Genomic DNA, 25,851 nt, shown 5'->3' on the forward strand with positions numbered 1-25,851 from the left:
ATTTGTTACTTATCCCTTTTTATAATCATGTTATAATTTTCTTTGTTATTATCTCTTGTACTTTGTTTTCTGTTTTTGGATTTGGCTTGTGCTGACTCAAAATGAACAATCTAGTGGCACTAATCATCATTTATCGCTATGGTAATAGTAAGTAGTTGCATTTGATTAAGGTTCGATGCTTAATATAGATATGAAAAAGGCATAATGACCCTTCCTATATACATCTTAACAAAAGACAAGAATCTGATGTCCAAATTATGTCCCAAATCATTGGACGATAAATCCTTGTCCCACAACAAAGACAAAATTGCATGTCTATGCAAGAATATTCACATTTCAGTATATTTGCAAAACATAATAATAATCCACATCTCCGTAGATTTACCGAGACAATGAGGTAGGCGATGTGAGATTTACTTTCCAACATGCCCCCTCCACATAAGCCTGCCTGTCAGACCAGACGAAGGATTACCTTTGACCCATAACTAAATGACAACTTTTGACCCATGACAAGCGGAAAGAAGTTGGACTCTGGCTTTGATACCATGTTAAGGTTTCATCTCAAAACCAATTGTCAATGAGAGGAGTAGCCCAACAAGTATTTAAACCATTACCAAGAGAATGAGGTAGGCGATGTGAGACTTACTTTCCAACATCTACACGCTAGTATATATAATAAGCCCTAAAAGTGAAATATGTTACAGATACACATGAAAATTTATGACCATTCCACTAAAGAAGGAACGGGTATGAGAGGAGAGTGCCGGACCGTAAAGACCGCCATCAACAACATGCAAATTACCTAACTGTCTGTTTGCATGTTGGTTTTTTGGAGGGGAAATAAGGGAAGGGAAAAGCTTGAGAACACTGTCCCGATTCTTATGCTAAAGAATCTTCTAATAGGATCCCTTCAAGGCTTTCAAACGCGATCGCTGACCCTTGGACCTTGCTTCAAGAAGCTTGGATTTCAAAGTATTATCCTTTGATCCTGGAGGTACTTTAGAAGCTTCTGACATGTCAAGGTCTTGGGTTGTAAGTCTTGTGATCCTATGCTTCAAAGGGCTTGCTTGATTCCTCCATCCGGCATTGCTACAAGAAGCCTCGCCATAATTATTCTCGGCATGTACATCAACACTATCTGATGTCAAAAATTTACCTCTGATGAGATTATCAGCAATGTGATTTTTATTGGAGCTCTGCAATTCACTAGTGTTGCTTTCTCTAATCTCACAGCTTTCAGATTTCTCAAATACAGTTTCTTCAATTGGCTTTGTATCTGTGGTCTTTCCCTCTTCTGCATCAATTAACTGAGACTTCTTATTTAGCTTAGAAGACATGGCCCAAGCCATATGTTTTTCAAACTTCACTTGCAAGTTAGACGGACTGCGATGTCTTAACCCTTCTTGAGCGACTGGTTTTTTCTTCTCGTGGTTGGATTTCAATTTCTCGTCAAAATTATTGTCCAAAGGTGCTTCTTCAAGTAATTTAGATTCCCTGTGGCTTGGCTTGTTCAACTCAAAACAGTTAGAATCACTGCCCACAGAATCATCATCGTCGTCGTCACCGACATCTCGTGGGGCACTAACAGCATCATTCAGTGGGACAGATTCCAAGGAGTTCCGGCAATTCGTTAATACAAGATTTTCTATGTTTTTGCTATTTTGTTTGGCTTTAAGGAAAGTCTCTATTTCGAGGCTTAATTTATCGACTATCGACTTCTTATCCAAAATTCCATTATGAGTTGCGTCTAGTTGCATTTGCATACGTTCATCCAGCCATGATTCAGATATGTGGAGAATCAAACGATCATGATCAGCCCCTTGATCCCAATCCTTATCAGACTTCTGTTTCAGAACATGAACCTCTTGTTCGTATTCATTTATTCCTCTAGCAAATTCGTCGCAGAGGTCCTCCATTAATTTTCTTCTTGTTCTCTCCTGCTCCAATTCATTCAGTGCAATAGTGAAAGAAGACTTCACCTCAGAAAGCTCCCGAGCTAATTTCCTGTGTATGCTCTCTGACCGTTTTCTTAATTTCCTCTCATCCTCGAGTTCATCCCTCACAGATTGAACAGCAGCATGGATTCGATCCTGTTCCTTACACTTTCTAACCAATTTATCCTCTCCGATTTGCTTCATAAGGTCATCCATCTCATGCCGGTCTGCTTGTCGGTCTTGAAGCAACTCTTTGACCCTGATTCGTGCATGATCTAGCTCATTTTTTAATGCTTTTATCAAAGAAATGTTAGAAGCATGCTGTTCTTCTAAGCTCCATATTCTGTTTAACACTTTTAACAGTTCTGTCGATGTTTTGAGACCATACCGTGACTCCCCAAACCTTCCCTTGAATTCCATGGAACTTGTAGGAGTGGCTGCAGGATTATAAGGTGTCATCTGCAACAGAAGAGAAGGCAAATACTAAATGCAAAAAATACTGTATAATATATCCAACAATAGACAAGCTGCTAGAGTAAAGCAGGGATAAATGTTATCGGCGGATGGCTCAACGCACAAGGCTCCCCACCTAGTGAGGTCTGGGGAGGATAGATGTACGCAACCTTATCCTCCCAAGCGAAGAGGTTGTTTCCATAACATTTTACAATACTAAATTGCATAATAAGGTAGCTCTTGATAAAAGGTTTTGTTCTTCTAGCACTAATCTTTCAGAAGACCTGAACATTGGTGACAATTTATTCTTAAAATAAATCTTCAAACACGGACTCAAACTTTTATCTCACTCTCTGCACTAACTTCATGATCTATTGCAAAGGTTCTAATTTCAGCTGCCATTCTGAAAAAATATTTTGGCAGCAAACTAAACTGCAGCATAACTGATATTGGTATGTTATTCCTTTATTTTGAAAAAATTAATTAATGACCAAATTCCTTACTATGAGGGGAATCGCTTTCTGATCATATTTTTTATTTCCTCCATGATACATTATTAGATCATGAAATCAGAAAGCTCCTAATCAATCTTTTACATTGCAATGGTGACTAAGTGAGATCCATGTTATACAAGATGCCAAAATAGTACATCCCGGACAAAAAACATGATGTTTTCTTAGAAGGAAATTGTCATGTGCCTTTTCATAATTTTGCTCTATAAGTTTTATGCAGGAAAAAAGAAAGGGGAAGTGGGGGTTAGGCACGGTTTGATGCTTACCTCCATGGAACTACCATAACTTGCTGGAGATACAGGTTGCAATGCATGGTTATTTCTCGCAATTACCCGATTATGCTGCATCAGTGATGCTGCAACGTGCCTCCTCAAACTGTTTGCACTAGCTGGCTGATGAAAGAGGAGAGAAATATCAGTTTAAATGAACTTTAAATCTATCTCTATCAGAATGGTTGAAAGTGTCACAGAATGGATACTCAAGAGAGCGAATGAGTTCTCATTATCATCCAAACATGCCTCGGTGCTTATAGATGCAATGCTAAATCATAATTTTCATTTACAATGACCATGATAAGTATTATTTGAGCTTCAGGAAAGGCACACAAAATTATCAAAAGAATGTGAAAGCCAATAATGAACTAATACATTACAATGAACGAGATTGGAAATTTACCATGAACCAATGCAAAAACATCAAATTTTACCCGAGTTAGAATAACTATGTCCTTTGAAAAAGGAAAAAATAAAAAGGAGAAATAGAATTGCTGAAGCAACATTCCAGGAATAAGAAACTAAAAGCATAGAGGACAAGTCAAAATAGAACATGAAAATGAAAGAATTATTATTGATCAACCTATAATACACAAATTATTGTTTCCAAACCTAGAATACTAAGATCTCCCAGATCCTTTGAGGACCATCAAACAAATGTTACTATAACAATACTAAAATACAAAGATTCATACACTAGACAAGGCAAAATGACCCTATTTTTGAAGCACCAACCCATCAACCAAAATAGTAAAGACCCCAAACAACCCAATCAACCAAATAAAGTTAAAAACACAAACTTTTGACGAAAAGATGAAAAGGGCAAGAGAAAAAGAAGCACTTACGTGATCATGATGATCAGGGGAGCTGGGAGAAGCATCATCCAAAAAGTTAGAAATTTCAGGAGCTACAATAGCCTTGTCTTTATGAAGATTATAATGATGGCGGTGAAGTCTAGGATCACCACCACCACCACCACCACCACCACGATGATGATGCATTTGAAAGAGTTGGTGAAATTCCCAGAGAGCTGCGGCAAGGTTTCTAGCAGACACAGTACTAGGAAGGAGTTGATGTTGTTGTTGATGATGATGATGATGATGTTGGTCTTTGTTAATTTCCCAAAGTGTTTTCCAATAGGGCAATGGAGTACAAGTACCCTTACTTTTCCCTACCAATACCCTCAACTTTTCTCCCAAATTTTCCTCCTTTTTCGCTTTCCCTTCACCACTTTTCATCTCTTTCCTCTCCCTCAAACAGTTTATTAATGTTTTCTTTCTTTCTTCTTTTCCTTCTCTCTCATGAACTTACTTGTATTCTTTTTTCATTTTTTGTTTTCTATTCTTTTTTACCTTGTTAAGTTGTTATATACACGTGGTGTCTGATGTAGACTTTTAAGTGTAGTTGCGTTATGTGTGGTGACGAAATTGTTCAGTTCAGTTTCATGTTTCATGATTCATGTTTCAGTGTAGTAGTAACTATTTCTATTTCTAGTTGATAAGGAGCTTGTCATTCAATACAGTAGTACTTTCAAAACAAACCAATTTAACATTCTTTTACCTAATGAGTAAAAATGCCACACTAGTCCTTGTGAAATAAATATGGTCATTTCTAGTTCACCAACAATTTACTTATAAACTTTGAGTTATGTTTATCTTATGTCATAATTCATCTAATAGAATAAACAACAATGTATCGATCTAATGATATAACGTTCTATTGAATTCTCAAGGTTGAGAGTTCGATTTCAGAGAAAAATACTTATTAGGATGAGTAACTATGAAACCCGAAAAACCCAAAAGATATGAAGAATATCTTGGTAATACAAAAAAAAAGCATTTTTCTTGAAATAAGAAGTTGTCATTTTTTAGTTGACTTTTAAGAACCTATTAATTGAGATTATGTCATGAGAGATTAAATTAAGTGGTTAGTAGATTATAGCAAAGAGATAAGCAATTAAGTGGTTGGTGAATGGTGGAGTGTAGCTTTTTCCTTATCCAATGAAAACACATAAACTCTTCATTTTACAAGTGCTGTTGCAGAGTGAGTAAAGAGCCATAGAAAAAAATGCAGTCACAGTCACTCTCATTTTCCCCCAAACCATTCTCTAATTTCCCTTTTCCTTACTCTAAAACTCATCATCACACTTCAAATTTCGGAAATCAAACTAAATTGTCAAAGTTCCTTTCTTTTCATGAAATTGCAAGGGCCTGTGCCTTTAAGGACTCTCATTCCTTCAATCTACCATCACTTTTCCAAATCCAAAAACTTCCAGCTACAAAGGTAATAACTTTATGCTACTAATTTCATTAACTTACACTTGAATTGTAAAAGAACAAGAACAAGTTGTTCATGTTTAACTCATTTATTTCAAGCGGCTATGTTTAAAGTTGGAGTTTGAAACCACTGAAATTAGGAACCTTTCACTTAGTTTGTTTAGTTTATTTACAGGGTAATAAATTGTTCATTTGTTAAATTCATTGTTCAATTATTTTTACTCATGCACAGGTATACATAAGCTGTTAATGTTAAACCTAAGGTCTTGAACATAGCTCATATTGAAGAAGATGAGATGCTTGAATAATTCGCGAATATTTGAGATAATTTGTGCCCCGGCTTATTTCAATGAATGTGGTTGTGTGTTTTAACATAGGCATTCACTCGTGCTTACAAGAATTGTGTAGCAGTGGAAACTTGCAACGACTCGTGTGAATCGGTTTCTGACAATCCCAATTGGGAATGTGACTTAGCTCCACAGATTGTTTCTTCTGATATTGATAATTCAACCAATGGGCTTCTCAAATTTATGATGTTCTTTGGACTGATCACACTTCAACACTCTTATCCAGCTGCTGCTGCTGCTTCAGATTTTGCCACTGGGTTGAGTACACTTCCTATTTTTGGAGATATCGGTGACTTAAGCACAGGTTTTGCTTCAGTTAGGAAAATCTCCCTGTTGCTTTTATAATCACAATCATTTTGTTCTTACTTTTTTTTAATTAACTAAATCAAGCACATAAGTATGTTACTAATGATAGTTGGAAACATAACTTCGACTTATGAGCACAACTTATGAAAATAGTTTGTAAAAAAATAGCCTATGACATTTCCATAACCTCTTCTAAGCTTATCGGAGCAGCTTAAACAAGCTATATAATTTTAAGCTTAGCTAAACTATTTATCCAAACACTTTATTTGGTTGGTGTTTACAGAATTACAGATACAGTGAATTGGGAGACAAGACTAATATTTATAAGTAAATTCACTTGGGTATTAATTGCTATGCTTTTCAAAGACTAATATTTGTTCTACGTTTATGCTTTCTCGCAGGCGTTTCTGCTAATATTTTTCTCTGAATTGGGAGATAAGACCTTTTTCATTGCAGTAAGTGAACATAAATCACGGGTTCATTCATTTATTTCGAACCAAATGTAAAACAATGAAGAAACAAAATTGTACAATTACCAAAGCATCTCTAGGGCTGGGCATACAATTATCTCTGATATAAACCAACAGACCACAATGTTGAGTTTGGTTTTAACTACTTAAATTTGTGATTGTTCTTCACATGAGCCTTTCCATTCTCCCCCATTTTCTTGAAAAAGACTAAGAAGTAAGATATTTCTTATGCTCAAGGGTAGATATAGTTGTTATTATCACCAAAACAAATGTTATGATCCCCGATTTTCGGGTGTTGGATATCTTGTGCAGGCACTGTTAGCAGCTAGGAATTCAGCTGGTGTTGTTTTCACTGGGACATTCGGTGCACTTGGGTATGTTTTTCTGTTTCAGAATTATTTAGACGTCCCTTAAAGTTTATACTATTTCCTAGTTTCTCATTATGACTCATCATGCATGATAAGTTGATGCATACAGTGAAAATATTTAAACAACCTAGACTCCTAGTGTAATGAATGTTACTAATCGAAGTCCTCGACACACTTAGTTATACAAAGTGCTGCATTTGTACAAAATTCTTCTGACATGACCACATTAACGTTGACTATCACTTTATAAATGCCAATTATTGTATATTTCATACAGTTATCTCTTTTAGTTATACTCTAATCTTAAAATGATTATTATCTATTTGTTATGGACAGGGCAATGACTCTCATATCCGTTGCTCTTGGACGAACTTTTCATTATGTTGATGAAATCTTGCCATTCAGGTTTTTCTTCATCCTTATTTCCTTAATTATTTATGAACTCTGAAATTGGAAGAGTGAAAAAAGCTATAATAATTCTTCACATGGTGGAACATGTCCAACCAAAGTTTTGTGTTACGTTGTTAACAAGAAACAGTATGAAGCTCAGAACATGTTTTTTCTAATGCCTTCCTGTTATCTGTTGTGTTTGGAAATATTTGACTAATATTTTTATGGGAAACTATTACAAGTTAAAGATTAATAATGACTTCTCCGAGTTTCATCTAATAAATAGTTCGCTTTACACAGGTTAGGAGAGACTGATTTACCTGTTGATGACATAGCTGCCGTTTGTCTGTTGGTAGGTATCAACTGCATGTGCTAATGTGTTTGCAATGGAACACGCATTTATCTTGTAAATTTTTTTTCCTTTTTCAGATGAAACTCTGTTAATTTATGCTGAACTCGATTTCTTCAGGTCTACTTTGGGGTCTCTACACTCTTGGATGCCTCATCAAGTGATGGCCAAAAATCAGATGATGAACAAAAGGAGGTGATATTTGGCACTTATTTATCGTCATCTATTAGAGCCTAATGTGCTGCATACATGAATAATAATTTTAGCCCCAATTTTTATTCTTCACTTCGAAATATTTCACTATGTTTTTTAAGATTCCTGCAAACAACTTATTGGTTCTGAACTTCTGATCTTAACCAGGCAGAACTAGCAGTTTCTGAGTTTTCTGGAAATGGTTCCGGGATACTAGCTGCTGCTAGCACGGCTGCCAGCACTTTCCTCTTAGTTTTTGTTGCTGAATGGGGTGATAAATCTTTTTTCTCCACAATTGGTGAGTGCCAAAGTTAGAGTTAATGGATCCATTAACATACTGTTATAAGACCACATGTAAGTAGAAGAATCATTTTTCGCATTGTTCATGTAGAACTATTTATGATTTTACCATTCTTTGGTTTAACCTTCGAAAGTATAGGAATAAAAACACCAGGCACCATATTTCATCTTTAAACAAACTTACGAGTAAATAAATAAATCTCATCATTGATTTTGACAAATCTTGAAACTGAGTTGCCAATCGTAAGAGTTTAGAGTGCCAATTATTGTGATCAGTAAAATTGTAGTTTATCATTCGCTTGTTGAATTTTCGTTGACATCAAATTACACGACATGTTTTCGTGCTTATCCTGATGACTGCACCTTCAAAGATCCTGAACTATATTTCCCACTGATATGCAGCCCTTGCAGCAGCTTCTTCACCTCTTGGAGTCATAGGGGGAGCACTGGCTGGTCATGGTGTTGCAACTTTGGTAACTCTTTCTTCGAAAATTATTCCTCGGTTATCAGTTCCAGTAATAAATTGATGCAACATCTTAATATAGGGACCCTGCTCCCTTGAGGCAACTTTAAATGCATTGTCATCTAATAAGCTGTTTTTACACCCCCAACAAGCTCACAAAACAAAAATAAGCTGAACGTAAATCTATTGAAGTCGGCGTTAGCTATCAGGAAAGACTTTTTATTCCTTGTACACTTAAACCAACTGTCTCAACAGTATCTTTTATATGCAGCTAGCTGTACTTGGGGGCTCTTTATTGGGGACATTTTTGTCGGAGAAGGTAACTTATGGCTTGTAGCTTCGATTCCTGATATGATTTGTTTTGTTAGTTGCACGCCAGATTTCATTACTTTACTCCTATAGTTGAAGCATGAACCTACAGATTTTTCTTATCCAACTATAAACTGAAAACACTCTTTTCATTCCTTTTGAAGGTCATTGCCTACGTCGGCGGTGTTCTATTTCTTGTCTTCGCCGCCGTAACTGTATTTGAAATTGTGCAGTAGAGGGTTATATAAAGGCTACATAAGCTCCTTGATAGTTTAATCCCCATTTCTCTTTTAAATCCTGTAAGTATGGCTATCTTTTTAGGAGAAGTTTGTAACCTTTCATTACAATGCTCATGAATTATTATGTCATTGTAGTTATTAAAAACCATCATGAGTTTATTTCATTTGAAATCTTTAATTGTCAAGGTAGTTCGTTTATTAATATGCTTAACCTCTCGTGGGGTTTCCTTCGTGACACATATTCCTGCTAATTATGAATTTATACCATATTGTGGTGACAATGGTTAGGAAGGAAACTTGTGATTTTTTTTGCGAGTTGATTTTTAGAAAAGAATAAATAAAAAATGGGAATGAAGGAAAAGAACGGGCTTGAGATCGAGTTTTCTCAGAAGTTTATTTCATGACTTTTAAGTCTTTCTTTCTCCAAGTTGTCCTTTAATAATCAACTCGAAAATAGGCCCTATAAAACATCTTTATATAGAGAGGTGTTGCATCCACCTTATCATAATTATGTCTCACAAGTCACAACCTACCAAATGAACTTATTTGGAAGAAAATTTAATTTGAATTGTAATTTTATGTTAAGACGAAAGGGATCTAATCTAATTTAGCATATGATGTGTGATTCCATATGTAACTTCTGTAATTATTTAATTTTGATATTTATTATTTTAATATTTTTTTAATCAATCATAAAAAGTCATATTGTACATCTTTGTGCAGGACTACTCATACCAATTTTTCAATAATATATTTATTTATAAATTTTAAATTATAATAAGATCTAAAAATTTAACTATTCTTTCCACAAAACAAACTAGAGAGTAAAACTAGTTCATATAATAAAATTATTATAAAATTTATAAAAATATATAATCACAAAAATAAGAAGAAAAAATAATAATATATTTAAATTAAAGGTAATTCTGATTTAAAATGAGTCATAGTGGCCATATTGGACTCAGTTATGGTTTCGTTAAGTTACTAAAATGGACACATGTGATTTAAACAAAAACAATAATAATTCTTATTTAAAATGAATCTCTAATCATTATGAGTCATGGTCGTATTTATCTAGGAGTGAAATTATATTTTCTCCCCATAAAAACTCATCTAATTCAAATTTACTAATTACATAACGACTGCTGATATAAGATTATGAACACTAACCAGAATAAATAAATTTATTTGTTACTTGACTTGATTAAGCACAAAGCATTTCATATACTTCTCCAATTTATATACACCTAACGAAACAACAAATCCTAATTTACCATAGAAATAGTCATGTCCACAATTATGAAAAGGGAATAAACATTCTATTTAATAAAAGAAAACATTGCCAAATTTGGGTTAATTTCCTTGAATAATGTACTTTTTAAAAATAATTACATAAATTATACACTTTATAAACTATTTACTAGTTTGTGGGTAGTCCAAAAAATTATTTACTAAAATTGATCACTCAAAATAAACTATTTATTAAAATACGGCAATCAAAATCAACATATTATTTTTATCATTACACGTGTCAATTTCTTATTAGTGCAAACAAATTTTAAAAAATTTGGAATTAAAAAAAAAAAATTGGGTGAGACATGCTGCCATTTGTGACTACTCCATCTAGCAACACAGGTGATGCTAGTTGGAGTGACGACACGTGGTAACGTGTCTCACATAGTTTTTTTAAAACGTTTTTTGAAATCAGAAACCGATACGTATCATGACAAAAACAATTTAATAATAGGTTGACTTTGACTGTCCTATTTTGGTAAATATTTTTTGAACTACCCATAAATTAATAAATATTTTATAAACTACTTTATTTACATAATTATTTTTAAAAAGTGCTAAATTAGCCACAAATTTTGTTATGTTGTATTTATATTTATTTTCCTAAAAATGATGTTGTATAAAAAGTGGACATGTAATTATGAAATCAAATAGTGAAAATAAAATAATATGGAAAAGGTTACTTTTTAATGAAAAATTATATTAAATAAATGCATTTAATATTATTTTATATTAATGAAGGGTTTTCCCCATTAACAAATAATTTTTTTTCCTCATGAATGATAAGGATGACATGAGACTACGTGACAAATGGTGATAATGATGACTCATATCCATGTTTACAATAAGTTTAATTATATATTTTAGAAAAAAAGTGCATTTAAACTGTATGCTTTTTACAATTAAGTATTTTATTAACTATTTTTTTCTTAATTAGCCTTAAAATTTTATTTGTTAGTGAAATTAGCTTTTGTATCTATACTATATATAAAGGCAAAACATTGTATAACTTCCACCATGGTGTAATTTCTATTTCCTATTTTTTCCTTCACATTATTTAATTTTTACAAAAAGATCATATAAACATAAATAAACATCACCAACACATAAATTAATTATATCTTTCACATTAAATTGAACATTATCACAAATACATAACAATTATAACAAATACATTCTAATTCTAAAAATAAAATATATAAAAATTGAATACCGACAGGCACGACGTGCCTGTACACACTAGTAAAGATAATGTCAAATTACTAACCTACAAAAAAAAAACCACTACCCGACTCACAACAGTAACAATAGGCTTCCTACTAGGACAATACATATTAGCTAGCATCAATGATTGGAGGAAATCATTGTCAAAATATAAATTGACTAAGAAGAATAGAATAAATAAATTTTAAAGAGAGACAATTGAGTAATTGTGGTACATATAAAAACTAAAATTATATAACAATGATATGACAACTGAGATTAAAAATTTGGGTAAGATTTTTTCATTATTAATAATTTAAATTTATTTTTATACAAACAGCAATGTCACTGATGAATAAAATTTAAAGTTAATTAGGAAGACAATTAGTTCATAATAATTACTTGTACAATACATATAATTTAAAAGGCATGGACCTTTTCCTATAAAAAAACATTATATATATATAATTATATACTAATAATATGAATATATATGGTAGGTTTATATTTATATTCTCATCATTAAAATTTATTACAAAAGAATAATAAAATAAATAGAAAGATCCACATACTCTAATCGTAATTGAAAAAAAGCTAAGTCTGTATCTTAGACATTTATTCATGAGAAATTTAATGATTTAATGTACTTTTTAATTCAAACCGATTTAGAAATTATTTTCATTTATTTTTAGAGTATATGAATCCCTTTCCTAAAATAAATTATATATAATAATGACAAAATAATAATAATAAATTATATATACAATCACAGTTGTCGCTATGACACGTTGTTGTTGTGAGTAGACAAGTACTTTTGGAAACATCCTTATTTTTGTTTTCCCTCACTATCTATCCACGTCGGTAAGAGTAGCTTTCAAATATTGAACTTTAACGTTTGACATAGAATCACAAAAAATTGCCATTTTAGACATGTATGTCCATTTTTTATAATATAATAACCAAATGATTACAACACAGTCCACCAACAACAAAAGGTGTCAGTTTCAGAATTCAGATATAGTCAACATTACCACCTTTGTTTCTCCGACAACTAGACACCCTCTTATTCCTCTCATTCTGTAATAATTGATGGGTCACAAGTACAGCTCCAGCAACCAACTCAACTCTGAACCTCTCTCACCCGGTCCTAATCCTAATCTAAATCCTGATTCCAATCTCGATACTAATCGTGATCCTATTTCTGATCCTAATCACAATGACGACTCAGTCCTCCCTCCTTTTCCCAAACCCTTACCATCCTACGTCACATATTTCATGGGCCGCGTCTTCGGCAAGCCCATGGAAGATGCGCGTTCCACTTACACCTTCGGCCGACAACTCGGCCAAGGTCAATTTGGGGTGACTCATTTAGTCACCCACAAATTGACCAAAGAACAATTCGCGTGTAAGTCAATCGCCACGCGCAAACTCATCCACGCTGATGACATTGAAGATATTCGCCGCGAGGTTCAGATCATGCACCACCTCACCGGCCACCGCAACGTTGTCGAGCTCAAGGCTGCTTACGAGGATCGGTATTCTGTTAAACTGATAATGGAGCTCTGCGCTGGTGGCGAACTCTTTGGAAGGATTATTAAAAAGGGATATTATTCGGAACGTGCGGCGGCGGATTTGTGCCGCCAGATTATGACGGTGGTGCATGATTGTCATAGTATGGGGGTTATGCATCGGGATCTGAAGCCTGAGAATTTTTTGTTCCTTAGTAATGATGAGAGTTCACCACTTAAATTAACTGATTTTGGTCTCTCCGTTTTTTTCAAACCAGGTTGGGTTTCTTGTTTCTTCACTTATTCCATTTGTTGACTTATTCCATTTGAAATGTAAACCCCGATGAGACAAACATCACCTGTCTGAAATGGCCTGTCACTTCTTGTCCCAAGCCAATCAGAATGTGATTTTTTATTACTCTTTGTTTTTTTTAAATTTTCTTTTATTTACATGTCTATATGTAATTGACTTGGACAGAGAATGAGACATCGTTGAGGACAGGTGTGATACCCATCCCTTAATACTGTACTTGAAAGACAGATTCCCTAATTGAAATATCTTTGTCACCAAATAAGTGCTTAATAGTTTTAAAATGTGACCAAATTGCTGTACAATAAATCCCAAACAATCTAACCATGTTAGGCAATTATTGCATTAGTTGAGAAAAGGAAGGGGCTTTTAGCAAAATATCTCAACTAAGATCTTATTTAAAACGTTTTTTTTATGAAATTGGTTAAAAAATGAGCTTATTTTTTAAGTTTCTCTGATAAGCTAATTGCAATAAACTAAAAAAGAGTCTTGAAGATCATTTTACTAAGATAAGCTTTTGAAAATGTCTTGCAAATCCAGTTTTCGAGCACGTTTTAGCATATTTTGATAAGTTTGTCATTCGAGCTTATCAAAGCTTATTTCCAAAAAAAGGCTATTGGATGAGTTCTTATTTAAGTTGTCACTCTCTTATTCGATTTTTTGAGTACACACTAATACTAGGAGAAGGTGAAGTTTGATGTAACGATAAGGTTGTTTGCCTTGTGACATAGGGGTCATGTGTTAAAAGCCTAGAAACAGCCTCTTTACTTGTGATGATATGGACACATACATCTACTCTTCATAGAGCTCACTAAGTGGAAGTCTCGTGTATTATATCTTACCCATTATGTACCCAAAAAAAACATTAACACTATAGTAATGGTTGTTGTATTTTGAGAACAGGAGATGTATTTACAGATTTAGTGGGAAGTGCTTATTATGTTGCTCCTGAGGTGCTTATGAGAAGTTATGGACCTGAAGCTGATATTTGGAGTGCTGGTGTTATCCTGTACATTCTCCTCTCTGGTTTCCCTCCCTTCTGGGCAGGTAAACCCCTTCTCTAACTTTTATCATTCATCTCTGATGCATATCTTGATAGTTCAATTGGAGTTTGCAATGCATAAAGAGGAATCATATCTAAATACCTGGAACTCTGATAGAGAGTTCTTGATATTAAAACAAATATCCCATTTTAAGGACACTCTATGTGTATCTTCACCTTGACCTATCAACCCTTTAAATAACAGAATTAGCAATGAACTAATAAGGTAGTGGAAGGATATAGAACAGGAGAAGAGAACTGTTGCATCAATATTTCCATGTGTTGGGAATTTGTGATACTTGTATAAGCATGTAAGTAGTCCTACAAGTTTGGAAAAAGCAGCCAACCTCAGATGCTACAACACCAATAGCTTTTATTCTCAGCATATTTTAAAATCTATTCTTATCTTTTAGGACATGTAAAAACAGTATGACCATGATCCTGTTGATTAAACTATTCAACCCAATTTAGTAATCAAAGTTGGCATCTAGTTAAATTCCTTAATGTCCCGGTAGCATGCAGTACTATCTTTTACTTTCAAAACCCTTTTGAAGAGTAATATAATATTTCCTTCCATCCTTTCAAACTGTTTAATTTTATAATATGATATAATTGTCAAACTTTAGTAAATTACCACATCATTCCAGCCAGTTTACCTTTAGTGTATGGTATAACTGTCAAACACTGATGAGTAATCACACATTATATACAAAGTTGGTTATATTTGACTAGTGAATGACCTAAGAACTAATTTATTTATTCATGCGATTGTTTGTTGTGGCCAATGTCTTAATTTTGTTTTTATAAATAATCATAGAGCTCAATCTCCTTACCTAGAGTTGTTGGATTCCTCTTTGGGTCAATCGTTAATTCTACTAATATTTAGTTATACCTAATATCCGGTTCAATTAGAACCCTAAGGCATCGTGTGTCCACAGTCAAAGTACAATAAACAACTTCAGTTGAGTCAATTAAATAGTCATATCTACATTTATGTCATTTATTTATATAGTTTAATAAGTGAGATATATTATTCTTATCTAAAAGCAACTATTACATATATATTGATCTAATTGAACCTTTGATGTTCTATCCTTAAAATCCTACCATCAAGAACATTATAGATTAAAATGTGAAAGACTTGCTTCTTATTATCATGATCTCTATCTATCATGATAACAACTGTCTCATTTTAGTCAAGGATCATATCATATTAACTATATAATTAAACAATGAATGTCTCTCATTATCATGATACATTAGATCTTAGACATACCTAATCACCCCCAACTTATCTTATAGTCACATGAAATTTAGGATCTTAAATCTTAATGGATGTAAATGTGTTTACTGGTTGAGCTTTCTGTGTGATTTTCAATCTTTAATTTAGTTCACATCTTCTAGCTCATTGGTTTTAAGATTCATGTTTTCTTTTCTTCTCTGTTACTAGATACCTCATACCTTACCTTTATAAGAGACTACTTATACATTTCCAGTGTTTCTCACATTTTCTTTTGATCCTTTATGTGAAGAAAATGAAAGGGGTATCTTCAATGCTGTTCTCTGTGGACATATTGATCTTGAATCAGAACCTTGGCCTTCCATATCAACTAATGCGAAAGATTTGGTCAAGAAGATGTTACGAAGTAACCCTGAAGAACGGCTTTCAGCAGTTGATGTCCTAAGTAAGTTTAGCTCTTCTTGTAAACATAATTTAATTTCTTGTTATGTCGAAAGCAGTTTTGATTTTATTATAATCATGTCGACTCTAAGGACCAGCCATACATTCTTTTTGGCATAAATGTCTAACCACATCTTTGAGAAATCTGAACTTTGATGGCAATGTGGCAGTGAGGCCGTGTAATCGGCAAGATATCGAATGTTAATTTTGAAAGAAGCTGTCACTACTCCATTGATTGGTCCATGACATTGTTAAGGATATAGAGTACCACACCTCATTTGATAGGATAGGCTGGAGAATGGAATTTAGTTTTAAAACATCTTTACACACTTTAATCCCTCTCCCATAAAAAGAAGTAAAAGTAGGTTGGGATGTCTGAAATCTCTACTTATTGTAGGTGTCATTGAAGATATGCATCTATTTCCTGAACTCTAGCATTGTTTCTGCTTATCTATCAACTTCAGATTTTCTCTCTGCTTTTTGTATAATACACTCTTGCTTTTGTCTCTTGCAACAATCCCTTTATAACATAACTTTTAACTTAATGCATTTGTGTTTTCATCTGAAGAGCGGTATGCACGAGTTCGTTCTGTGATTAATGTTTTTCTTTTGCAGTGACTACCACACTGTCTCCCATTGCTGGTCCCTATTTTTTTAATTTGTATACATATTGATGGAAAATTTTGAACTTCTTGCTTAATTGAGTAGCTCAAGAAACATAATAATGATATTATGATACTATATTTGTTATGTACTCCAGATCATCCTTGGATGAGAGAAGATGGAGCATCTGATGAGCCTCTTGATATTGCTGTTTTATCCAGAATGAAACAATTTACGGCGATGAACAAGCTAAAGAAAGTAGCTCTGAAGGTAGTTTTATGATCATTTTTGTTGTAGTGGTCATGGTTATCTTAGTCAAGCTTTAAGAGTTTAAGTAAACTATATAGAATTGTCATTATATTGAAAGCCTACAGGATTAAAAATAATTAATCAAAAAACCCAAATAAATAGGAAAAAGGAATTTATTGAACTGGATCAAAGTATTATATATGAAAATTCTTGTGTTTTGTTACAGTTTATTGCTGAAAATCTTTCCGAAGAGGAAATAATTGGCTTGAAGGAAATGTTCAAATCCTTGGACACAGATAATAGTGGAACGGTCACTTTTGAAGAGCTGAAAGCTGGTCTCCTGAAACTGAGTACTAAGATTTCTGAGTCTGAAATAAGGCAGTTCATGAAAGCGGTAAGATTTCTTTCGTTTTCTTTTTTGGCTATACCCTATTTTGGTGATGATTTCAGATGATTTAGTCTCCATTGAGTGATAACTGATGACACTGTTTGATGGGTAAATAACACTTCATCCTATTTTTAACTTTACACAGTAAAACTTTGGAACATCATCTGACATATTTATACCTTCTATTGCTCTGTTACAATTTCAAACTTGTATTTCTAGGACCAAAAACTATGTTTGATTCTTGGTTAATATTACTATGAAATTTTTGAGTAATTTACCTTCTGCAGTTTGCGGATCTTATTGCATAGTTTTATTTCCTTTCATTTTGTTTCCCATAGTGAACTATGTATATTTGATAAATTCATTATCTGGAATTTCATATTGCCTTATTGATGATTATCTGCATCCAAAAGACGATATGTGCTTGTAATGAAGTTGATGGTTGGTGCATGAATATGATGCATTTATAGGGTACTTTTAATTTTCAGCGATTTAGTATGATTATATACATGCAAAAACGCGATAAAATAGTAGTGTAAATCTTTTTAATACTGTGATTACCAATTTATCACTTATTTTGATATTTGATTTCAAGAATGTTTTTTTCTTCTACTATTATAACACAATTACCTGGTTCACAGGCTGATGTAGATGGAAATGGAGTCATTGATTATATTGAATTTATAACAGCTACCATGCACATGAATAGAGTGGAAAGAGAGGACCACCTATATAAAGCCTTCGAATATTTTGACCGGGATGGTTGCGGGTAATCTATATCTCCTCTCTTTTTTCGTATTCGTAGTTTTTAGTTTACCAGAATCGTGGCCTTACATGTTGGCTTCCCATTTTTGTCACAGGTACATCACAATGGAAGACTTAGAATCTGCCCTTAAGAAGTATAACATGGGTGATAAGAAAACAATGAATGAGATCATTGCTGAAGTTGACACAAACAATGTACATTGCTTTCTAATTCATTTTTTCTTAATCTCATTGTTGGTTTTCCTAGTGTGAAATCCTACATGCTTGAATGTTTTTGTTTAATTTTCCAAAACTTGTTGCAGGATGGAAGGATCAACTATGCCGAGTTCGTAGCGATGATGAGGAAAGGCAACCCGGAATTGGTAACCAAGAACAGGGTACGCACATATTGAAGTTGAGCATAAATTGAAGACTTAGGCTCTGAACGTCTAAGTGATATGGAATGTACTGCTTTCCTTATTGGACCATTGTTTTTGGAATAAGGATCCGGCAAGTGATTGTTTTTACTCACATTTTTAATGGCAAAAATGTGATTCTATGGTCAATAAAAAGGTAAAAATATTTTACATGTTGTATTTTGTGTATTATTGTATGACACTTGGTTATTTCATATTTCCTTAATAATGTTTGGGTTATGTAAAAAGTGAAGGTTTAGAATTCATAGTGTTGGTGGTGATGGTGCTAACAACTTAGAATAATGGTTGTAAAATTAATAATTAGGGTTATAGTAAATTAATAATTAGGGTTATAGTAAATTAATAATTAATAATGGTGAAACAGACCAAGATTAGGGTTATAGTAAAGGCACCCTTTACAAAGCACGAATAGTTGTTGTGTTATATGTTCAACAATTGTTCCTTGTGCCCATACAACCTCCATTTCATTAAAGACCAACTTTGTTAGTGCATTGAGAGACAACATTACAAAAACTAACCATACTTTATGAATCAGTTAGGAGGAACATAGCACTTAGTAGATAGAGGACATCAAATTGAGGAATAAAAATTTGTTTTTTCTATCCCACACCATATTTCGAACTAATTATATTTAAACAAAAACAAAAAATAATAATAAATATTTAACTTTTTAATTAACATATTTTTATTAATTTGAGACATACCTAAATTAAGGAGGGGCTGGGCAATTTGGCAAGTGGAGGAGAGTGCATGAATGAATGAATCAACCATCATCATCTAATTCAGCAACTAGCCTGCTTCATATAACTGTTTGCCACTTGCTAGGGTTAAGTATCATAGAAGGATTATTCTCTCTAAGTATGTCTCATTCTCTATCATAACTTGTTCACATTTTGACACATAAGTAAGATAAAAACTTTAAAAACAAAAAATAATAAAAAATCATATTTTAATTGGCTTGAGATATAAAATGAGACATCATTCAAGACAAAACAAGTGATCCTAGTCTGCAAGGCACAACTTCCTATGATTATCTCAAAGTACTGTACTATAATAAATATCAGTGGCACATAAACAAATACAATAATCACATAATTTTATGAGTATATTTGATTTTGACGGGTGTGATAATTTAAATATATCTCTTATGAAAAAGGAAAACCGTTTAACCGTTTAACCGAAGCAGAAAAAGCGGGAAGTGAATGAGGCAGAAAGCATTAATCTCCATCTTTCATATACCCACCAAAGAATTTGCTTATCCATTCAACTTTTCTATTGTTATAGCCTTATAGACCCTTTCTTCCTTCATCACAATCTCTTTCTCTCAAACAAACAAAGAAACAAAAAGAAGAGGAATGGAAAACAAAAACATATTCTTATCAGCATTAAGTGTAGGAGTAGGATTGGGTATTGGATTAGCCTCTGGACAAAGCGTTTCAAAATGGGGAGGAAACAACAACAATAACAACAATAACAATAATAATAATATTAACATTACTCCTCAGAATATAGAACAAGAAATGCTACGTTTAGTTGTTGATGGTAGACATACCAATCTCACTTTTGATCATTTCCCTTATTATCTCAGGTTTACTTTTTTTTACACTGTCATTGCATCGTCCACTATTTATATGTTTTACTATGTTACCGCAAACATTGTCTTGATTTATGTAACATAATCTTTAATGGTGTAAATTAAATGTTGTATGTGTTGTACAATTTCTTTAATGAAACATGTTACAGACAGTTTTTGAAAGACAAGAGTTTAATTCAATGAAGCTAGTTTAACCAAATATCTGATGCTGCTACTCCATCCTATATTTGATGACAGTGAGCAGACACGGGTGTTGCTGACAAGTGCTGGTTATGTCCATTTAAAGCATGCTGAAGTTTCTAAATATACGCGCAATCTTGCTCCGGCGAGCCGAACTATTCTGCTCTCAGGGCCTGCAGGTTTGTTCAAATCTCCCTTCTTTTTTCTGATGGATGATTTATATTATTGATACTCTTTCTTTTTGCCTTCATGCTAATTAAAATTTCCCCCTCTTTATCATCTTGAAGAACTTTACCAACAGGTGCTTGCAAAGGCTTTAGCTCACTATTTTGAGGCCAAGTTGCTTCTATTAGATTTAACTGACTTTTCATTGAAGGTGAGTGTGATCATAAGTATTGGTGTCATTTCATACTTGCTAGTTGCTACTGTTAATTATGTACATGCATAATTGTTGGTATTTCGTCGTCGCAGATTCAGAATAAATACGGTTCTTCTGGTAACAAAGAATCTGTAAGCTTTTCCTAGTTTATCGTTTATTGCTTCTAACTTTAAATTATAATCATCATAGATGAACATGCCATTCTTTCTTGACTTTAACATTTGGGTTTTCCCATATTCCTTTTCCTTTTTTGTTAGTGTTTCAAAAGGTCTACTTCAGAGTCAACTATGGAGCGGTTATCTGACCTGTTTGGATCATTTTCAATCTTTCCTAACAGGGAGGACACTAAAGGTACAGATTGATGAACATTTTCTGACCCATGGTAAAGAAATTCATGGTTAACAAATTGCTTTCTTAATCTGTAATTAACGGCTTTTCGGCCTTGTTTTGGTTTAAAGAGTAACTGTTTAATTTTCATGAGAGCAGTAATAACAATGATAATATCTACTTGATTAAGACATACTTCAGAAGTTTTTAGGCTCTATATAGAATATGCAGATTGGAGTAGCTTTAACCACTCTCCCTTTTGGGGACATTGCCATTCTATATGATGCACATATTGTTAAACCTGCTCATTGAATTCGTATCTCGGACGAAGAGTTGTTCTCTTTTTTATATTTTAAGTACTGACACAAAAAATTTAGTTGCAGGAAAAATGCATAGGCAAAGCAGTGGAGTGGAACTCCGATCAATGTAAGAATAGATATTTATTTATTAACTATGTGAAGAAATATAATTTCCTAGCTAATTTATGTGTACTATTGCTGAATATTTGTCCTTTTGGTTCTAGGGAAGGTGAAGGATCTTGTAATCCTTCTAAGCTTCGTCGGAATGTGTCTGCATCTGCAAATATGAGTAGCCTTGCTTCACAAAGCAGTCATACAAATTCAGGTTGCTTCAATACACTATTTAAACATCAATTATTATTATCAGTTTTACTTGAAGACACTTCAAAACTAGATCCATGTTATTTAGTTTATTTGCACATAAATCAAAGTGATGCTTTCTAATAATTATGAAAAATTAAGTCATACTCATAAGGTTAAACCGCGTCACTCTCATTTGTTCATTGTTCTCTGTAATCCCTTCTGATTTCTTGTATCCTTCAATCTCTCTTCAGCTCCTATGAAGCGCACAGCCATTTGGTCATTTGATGAAAGGCTACTTATACAAACTCTTTACAAGGTAATGTTACTTTTGGACTTTTGGTTATATAGATATTTCAGAATCAGCACATTAGCATATCTTTCAGTTTCAGAATTAAACAAGGCTTTTACATCACATCCTCTACAAAGACCTTGACTTTGATAAGTTGGAATTACTTTTTACTCTCCTTTTTTAGCATGATGATGAGTGTAAAATTCGCTTTCAGGTTCTGGTTTTTGTGTCAAAAACCTATCCCATTGTGCTATATTTGAGGGATGTTGATAAGCTGTTAAATAGATCACAAAGGACATATAACCTTTTCCAGAAAATGTTGAAGCAAATATCCGGACCGATTCTGATTCTTGGTTCACGAGTTCAGGAGTCTGGTGATGACTACAAAGAGGTGGATGAGAGTCTTAGTTCCCTCTTCCCTTACAACATAGAAATCAAGCCTCCAGAAGATGAATCCCAGCTTGTCAGCTGGAAATCTCAGTTCGAAGAGGATATGAAGATGATACAAGTTCAGGATAACAGGAACCATATCATGGAAGTGCTTTCAGCCAATGATCTTTATTGTGATGACCTGGATCGCATCTGCGTGGCAGACACAATGGTTCTCAGTAACTATATACAAGAGATTGTTGTCTCGGCGATTTCCAATCATTTAATGAATAACAAAGATCCTCAATACAGAAATGGAAAACTTGTTATTTCATGCAATAGGTGAGACTAGCAACTGTAATTACATGAATCATCTAAATTTGATGTGCTTACTTTATTGTTTGTGAAACAGTTTGTCCCATGCATTGGATATATTCCAGGAGGGAAAAATCAATGGAAGAGATACATTAAAATTAGAAGCTCAGCGAGCTGTAGCACCCGAGGTTTGCGCTTCTTGTCATGTTTGTGCATTAAGTTGAGAATAATATGTTCCATGTACTAATTTGATCTGTGTTCTTTTTCTTTCTCTTTTTTAATCATTCTGCGTAAAGCAAAGAGAGGATGGAGCTGTTGTGAAACCTGAAGCAAAGGCTGAAAATCCTGCTCCTGCGACAAAGGCTGAACCTGAAATATCAACTTCTGAGGGAAAAACTGTAAGCCTCTTCCTTTGTTTTTAATCAAAACTATTTATTTATAATAATATTGCAAACATAGCTTATTCAACCACGGCAACCTTATGCTTTTGTTTTATCCACTCTGTAAAGTTATTCAATTTAAAGCATTCACTGTCCAATGTTCACTTGCAGGAAGTTCCTCCGGATAATGAGTTTGAGAAGCGAATAAGGCCTGAGGTAATACCCGCAAATGAGATTGGTGTAACATTCTCCGATATTGGTGCTTTAGATGACACCAAGGAATCCCTTCAAGAACTGGTAATGCTTCCTCTGCGGAGGCCAGACCTTTTTGCTGGAGGCCTTTTAAGTCCTTGTAGAGGAATATTGCTATTTGGGCCTCCTGGCACAGGGAAGACAATGCTGGCAAAGGCCATTGCAAACGAGGCTGGAGCAAGTTTCATAAATGTATCCATGTCTACCATCACTTCTAAATGGTTTGGTGAGGATGAGAAGAATGTTCGTGCTTTATTTACACTTGCAGCCAAGGTCTCCCCAACCATTATATTTGTAGATGAGGTTGATAGCATGCTTGGGCAACGGTCCAGAGTCGGAGAGCATGAAGCCATGCGCAAAATTAAGAATGAATTTATGTCCCATTGGGACGGGCTTATGACAAACAAAGGGGAGCGTATCCTTGTTCTTGCTGCAACCAATAGGCCCTTTGACCTGGATGAAGCGATTATAAGGCGGTTTGAAAGGAGGTACCTCTACTTTTTCTTGACTCGCTCCCTCTTCTTTCTAGGATGTCTCTACTTTCCCTACATTTTAAATTTAAATCGAGACATTTGCTATGCGAAAACCCTGTATAACAACATCTGACTTATCTTTTGATTGTCGTGGTGCATTTCATGAGACAATAGATGTTTTCTCATAAGGGACACAGTTTGAATATCCTAAAAAAGTGAAAATTGAGTGTAATGGCTTGATCATTTGTACTTTTGTATAATGCTTACCTTTGATGCACAGAATTATGGTGGGGCTACCATCTGTGGAGAACAGAGAAAAGATTTTGAGGACTCTTTTGTCAAAAGATAAGGTGGACGAGGGGCTTAATTTTAAGGAACTCGCAACTATGACAGAAGGATATACTGGAAGTGATCTTAAGGTTTCTGCTATTTTCTGATTCTATGCACTATGAGTGTATCTAACTATTGTGTTACTTTTGTTTTGTTATTTTGAATTTCTGGTGATGCCTAAACACTTTTTCACCAACTTTTTTTTTAAATGCAGAACTTCTGTACAACTGCTGCTTATAGACCTGTTAGAGAGTTGATTCAACAAGAGTTACTAAAGGATAAGGTAATTTGCATTTTTAAAGGTCCATTATAGTCCTGATTATATGATTGTTCTGTTGACTTTTTATCTTTTTATGGCAGAAGAAAAAGCAGAAAGATGCTGAAAAACAAAACAACAATGTCCAAGATGTTGTACAAGGAGATCTGAATACAGTAGAGGAAATTAAACAAGAAAGAGAAATTAACCTTAGGCCTTTGAATATGCAGGATTTCAAAGAAGCAAAGAAACAGGTATGGCTGCTCTAACCACTGCCACAATAAACAAGTTCATAGGTGAAGATTAGTTATTGTGGCAGTGGGAGGTCTAGGTCTGTCTTAGGATACCTTATCTCCAATTATGTTGGGAAATGTCATAATAATATTTCCTCTAATGTTATATAGTTTTGATATGTTATGGCTGATCAGAATATTTCCGAACATGGTCGGATAAATAGTACTCTAATCGTCTGTTTTGTATTTAATGTGTGTGTATATATATATTATGCATTGCTTGATTTGACAACCTTGGAACGCAGGTTGCTGCAAGCTATGCAGCTGAAGGGGCTGGAATGAATGAATTGAAGCAGTGGAATGAGTTGTATGGGGAAGGGGGTTCTAGGAAGCAAGAGCAGTTATCTTACTTCCTATGAGAATTACTGGGAGAAGAATTCATTCGTAGCTGCTCCCTTTTAGCCGGACTTGTAAGGAGTTGTTTGCGAGTTGGTTACTATAGGAACCTCTCACAAGTTTCTTTCATTGTTCGGAGTTCTTTCTTTTCCCCTCTCCCAAAAAAATCAACTCATAATCAGATTTAAGTCTCTCATTCTAAGAAATGAAGAATGATGGAAACATTTCGTACCAAGAAGACATCATCAGAAGCTTCCCTTGTGTATAATTTCCCAGAGTATCGTGTTGCTTCGTACTCGAGCAGAAGTATTAGCTAAGATTGGTTTGAACATAGTTTTAGTTAATAGTGTAGCTTATGTTATACCTATAGAATGGTGTGTTCACAGTTTGTTGTATAAGAAGAAAGAGATATTGTTCACTGGCATTGTCAGATGATGAGTAAATTTGCTGCTATGTTGTATAATATATAAAAGGTGTGTGATTCAATGTTACAGCTTAAGCTATCAATTCAATATTTCACTATAAGTAAAAAAAACTAAATGCTAATTGGTTTTTTGTTATACTTCCAATATTTGATCCTTGGTACTACTTTCATAAATCATGTGCTAACATAAATCCCAGTTTTGGAGTTGAACTTTGAACAGACTGTCACCATATTTTCAATGTACATCGCGTTCAACCCGAAGATATCAACCGAATATCACACACTTGAAGGGGTAGCTTAAAAGCATCTCCGTATTTATTTTTATGTTGGTAACACGATGTCAAACTCATACAAATTATACAAACCCTTCACCATTAACTCAACACTGGTTTATCTCCATTAGTTCTGCAATTA

General features: G+C 33.9%; 4 protein-coding genes across 10 annotated transcripts; 3 read left to right on the forward strand and 1 right to left on the reverse strand.

Annotated features, from left to right (window-relative positions):
- Nucleotides 637–4,770, reverse strand: LOC109331467 (uncharacterized protein At5g41620-like). Of its 4 annotated transcripts, none has more exons than XM_019565993.1 (4): nt 4,023–4,770; nt 3,166–3,291; nt 1,201–2,393; nt 637–1,053 (listed from the first exon to the last, which is right to left on the reverse strand). In XM_019565993.1, the coding sequence occupies exons 1-4, from the start codon at nt 4,407–4,409 to the stop codon at nt 897–899; spliced, it is 1,863 nt and encodes a 620-aa protein (XP_019421538.1). In that variant the 5' UTR covers nt 4,410–4,770; the 3' UTR covers nt 637–896. The 4 variants fall into 4 exon arrangements, with proteins under 4 accessions (XP_019421538.1, XP_019421540.1, XP_019421539.1 ...); XM_019565995.1 differs by lacking the exon at nt 3,166–3,291 and having other exon boundaries at nt 4,023–4,105; nt 4,163–4,609; XM_019565994.1 differs by lacking the exon at nt 3,166–3,291.
- On the forward strand, nt 5,118–9,360 carry LOC109331470 (GDT1-like protein 1, chloroplastic). The gene is made up of 11 exons (XM_019565999.1): nt 5,118–5,454; nt 5,825–6,109; nt 6,502–6,555; nt 6,883–6,944; nt 7,275–7,343; nt 7,629–7,680; nt 7,798–7,872; nt 8,038–8,167; nt 8,572–8,642; nt 8,904–8,951; nt 9,106–9,360. The coding sequence occupies exons 1-11, from the start codon at nt 5,239–5,241 to the stop codon at nt 9,175–9,177; spliced, it is 1,134 nt and encodes a 377-aa protein (XP_019421544.1). The 5' UTR covers nt 5,118–5,238; the 3' UTR covers nt 9,178–9,360.
- LOC109331469 (calcium-dependent protein kinase 1-like) lies at nt 12,618–18,716 on the forward strand. Of its 2 annotated transcripts, XM_019565996.1 has the most exons (9): nt 12,618–12,710; nt 12,744–13,462; nt 14,398–14,541; nt 16,069–16,221; nt 16,978–17,090; nt 17,296–17,463; nt 18,099–18,226; nt 18,318–18,417; nt 18,525–18,716. In XM_019565996.1, the coding sequence occupies exons 2-9, from the start codon at nt 12,766–12,768 to the stop codon at nt 18,612–18,614; spliced, it is 1,593 nt and encodes a 530-aa protein (XP_019421541.1). In that variant the 5' UTR covers nt 12,618–12,710; nt 12,744–12,765; the 3' UTR covers nt 18,615–18,716. The 2 variants fall into 2 exon arrangements, with proteins under 2 accessions (XP_019421541.1, XP_019421543.1); XM_019565998.1 differs by lacking the exon at nt 12,618–12,710 and having other exon boundaries at nt 12,742–13,462.
- LOC109331466 lies at nt 19,808–25,674 on the forward strand. 3 transcript variants are annotated; one of them, XM_019565990.1, is made up of 16 exons: nt 19,808–20,226; nt 20,470–20,591; nt 20,700–20,788; nt 20,884–20,922; nt 21,049–21,142; nt 21,496–21,544; nt 21,642–21,742; nt 21,972–22,036; nt 22,224–22,720; nt 22,791–22,881; nt 22,990–23,091; nt 23,248–23,813; nt 24,079–24,217; nt 24,343–24,411; nt 24,489–24,638; nt 24,923–25,674. In XM_019565990.1, exons 1-16 carry the CDS (start codon nt 19,994–19,996, stop codon nt 25,034–25,036), a joined length of 2,520 nt encoding a protein of 839 aa, XP_019421535.1. In that variant the 5' UTR covers nt 19,808–19,993; the 3' UTR covers nt 25,037–25,674. The 3 variants fall into 3 exon arrangements, with proteins under 3 accessions (XP_019421535.1, XP_019421534.1, XP_019421536.1); XM_019565989.1 differs by having other exon boundaries at nt 23,245–23,813; nt 24,923–25,672; XM_019565991.1 differs by having other exon boundaries at nt 19,809–20,226; nt 21,502–21,544; nt 23,245–23,813; nt 24,923–25,672.

Source organism: Lupinus angustifolius, chromosome LG17, assembly GCF_001865875.1.
Source record: "Lupinus angustifolius cultivar Tanjil chromosome LG17, LupAngTanjil_v1.0, whole genome shotgun sequence".
Taxonomy (NCBI): Eukaryota; Viridiplantae; Streptophyta; class Magnoliopsida; order Fabales; family Fabaceae; genus Lupinus; species Lupinus angustifolius.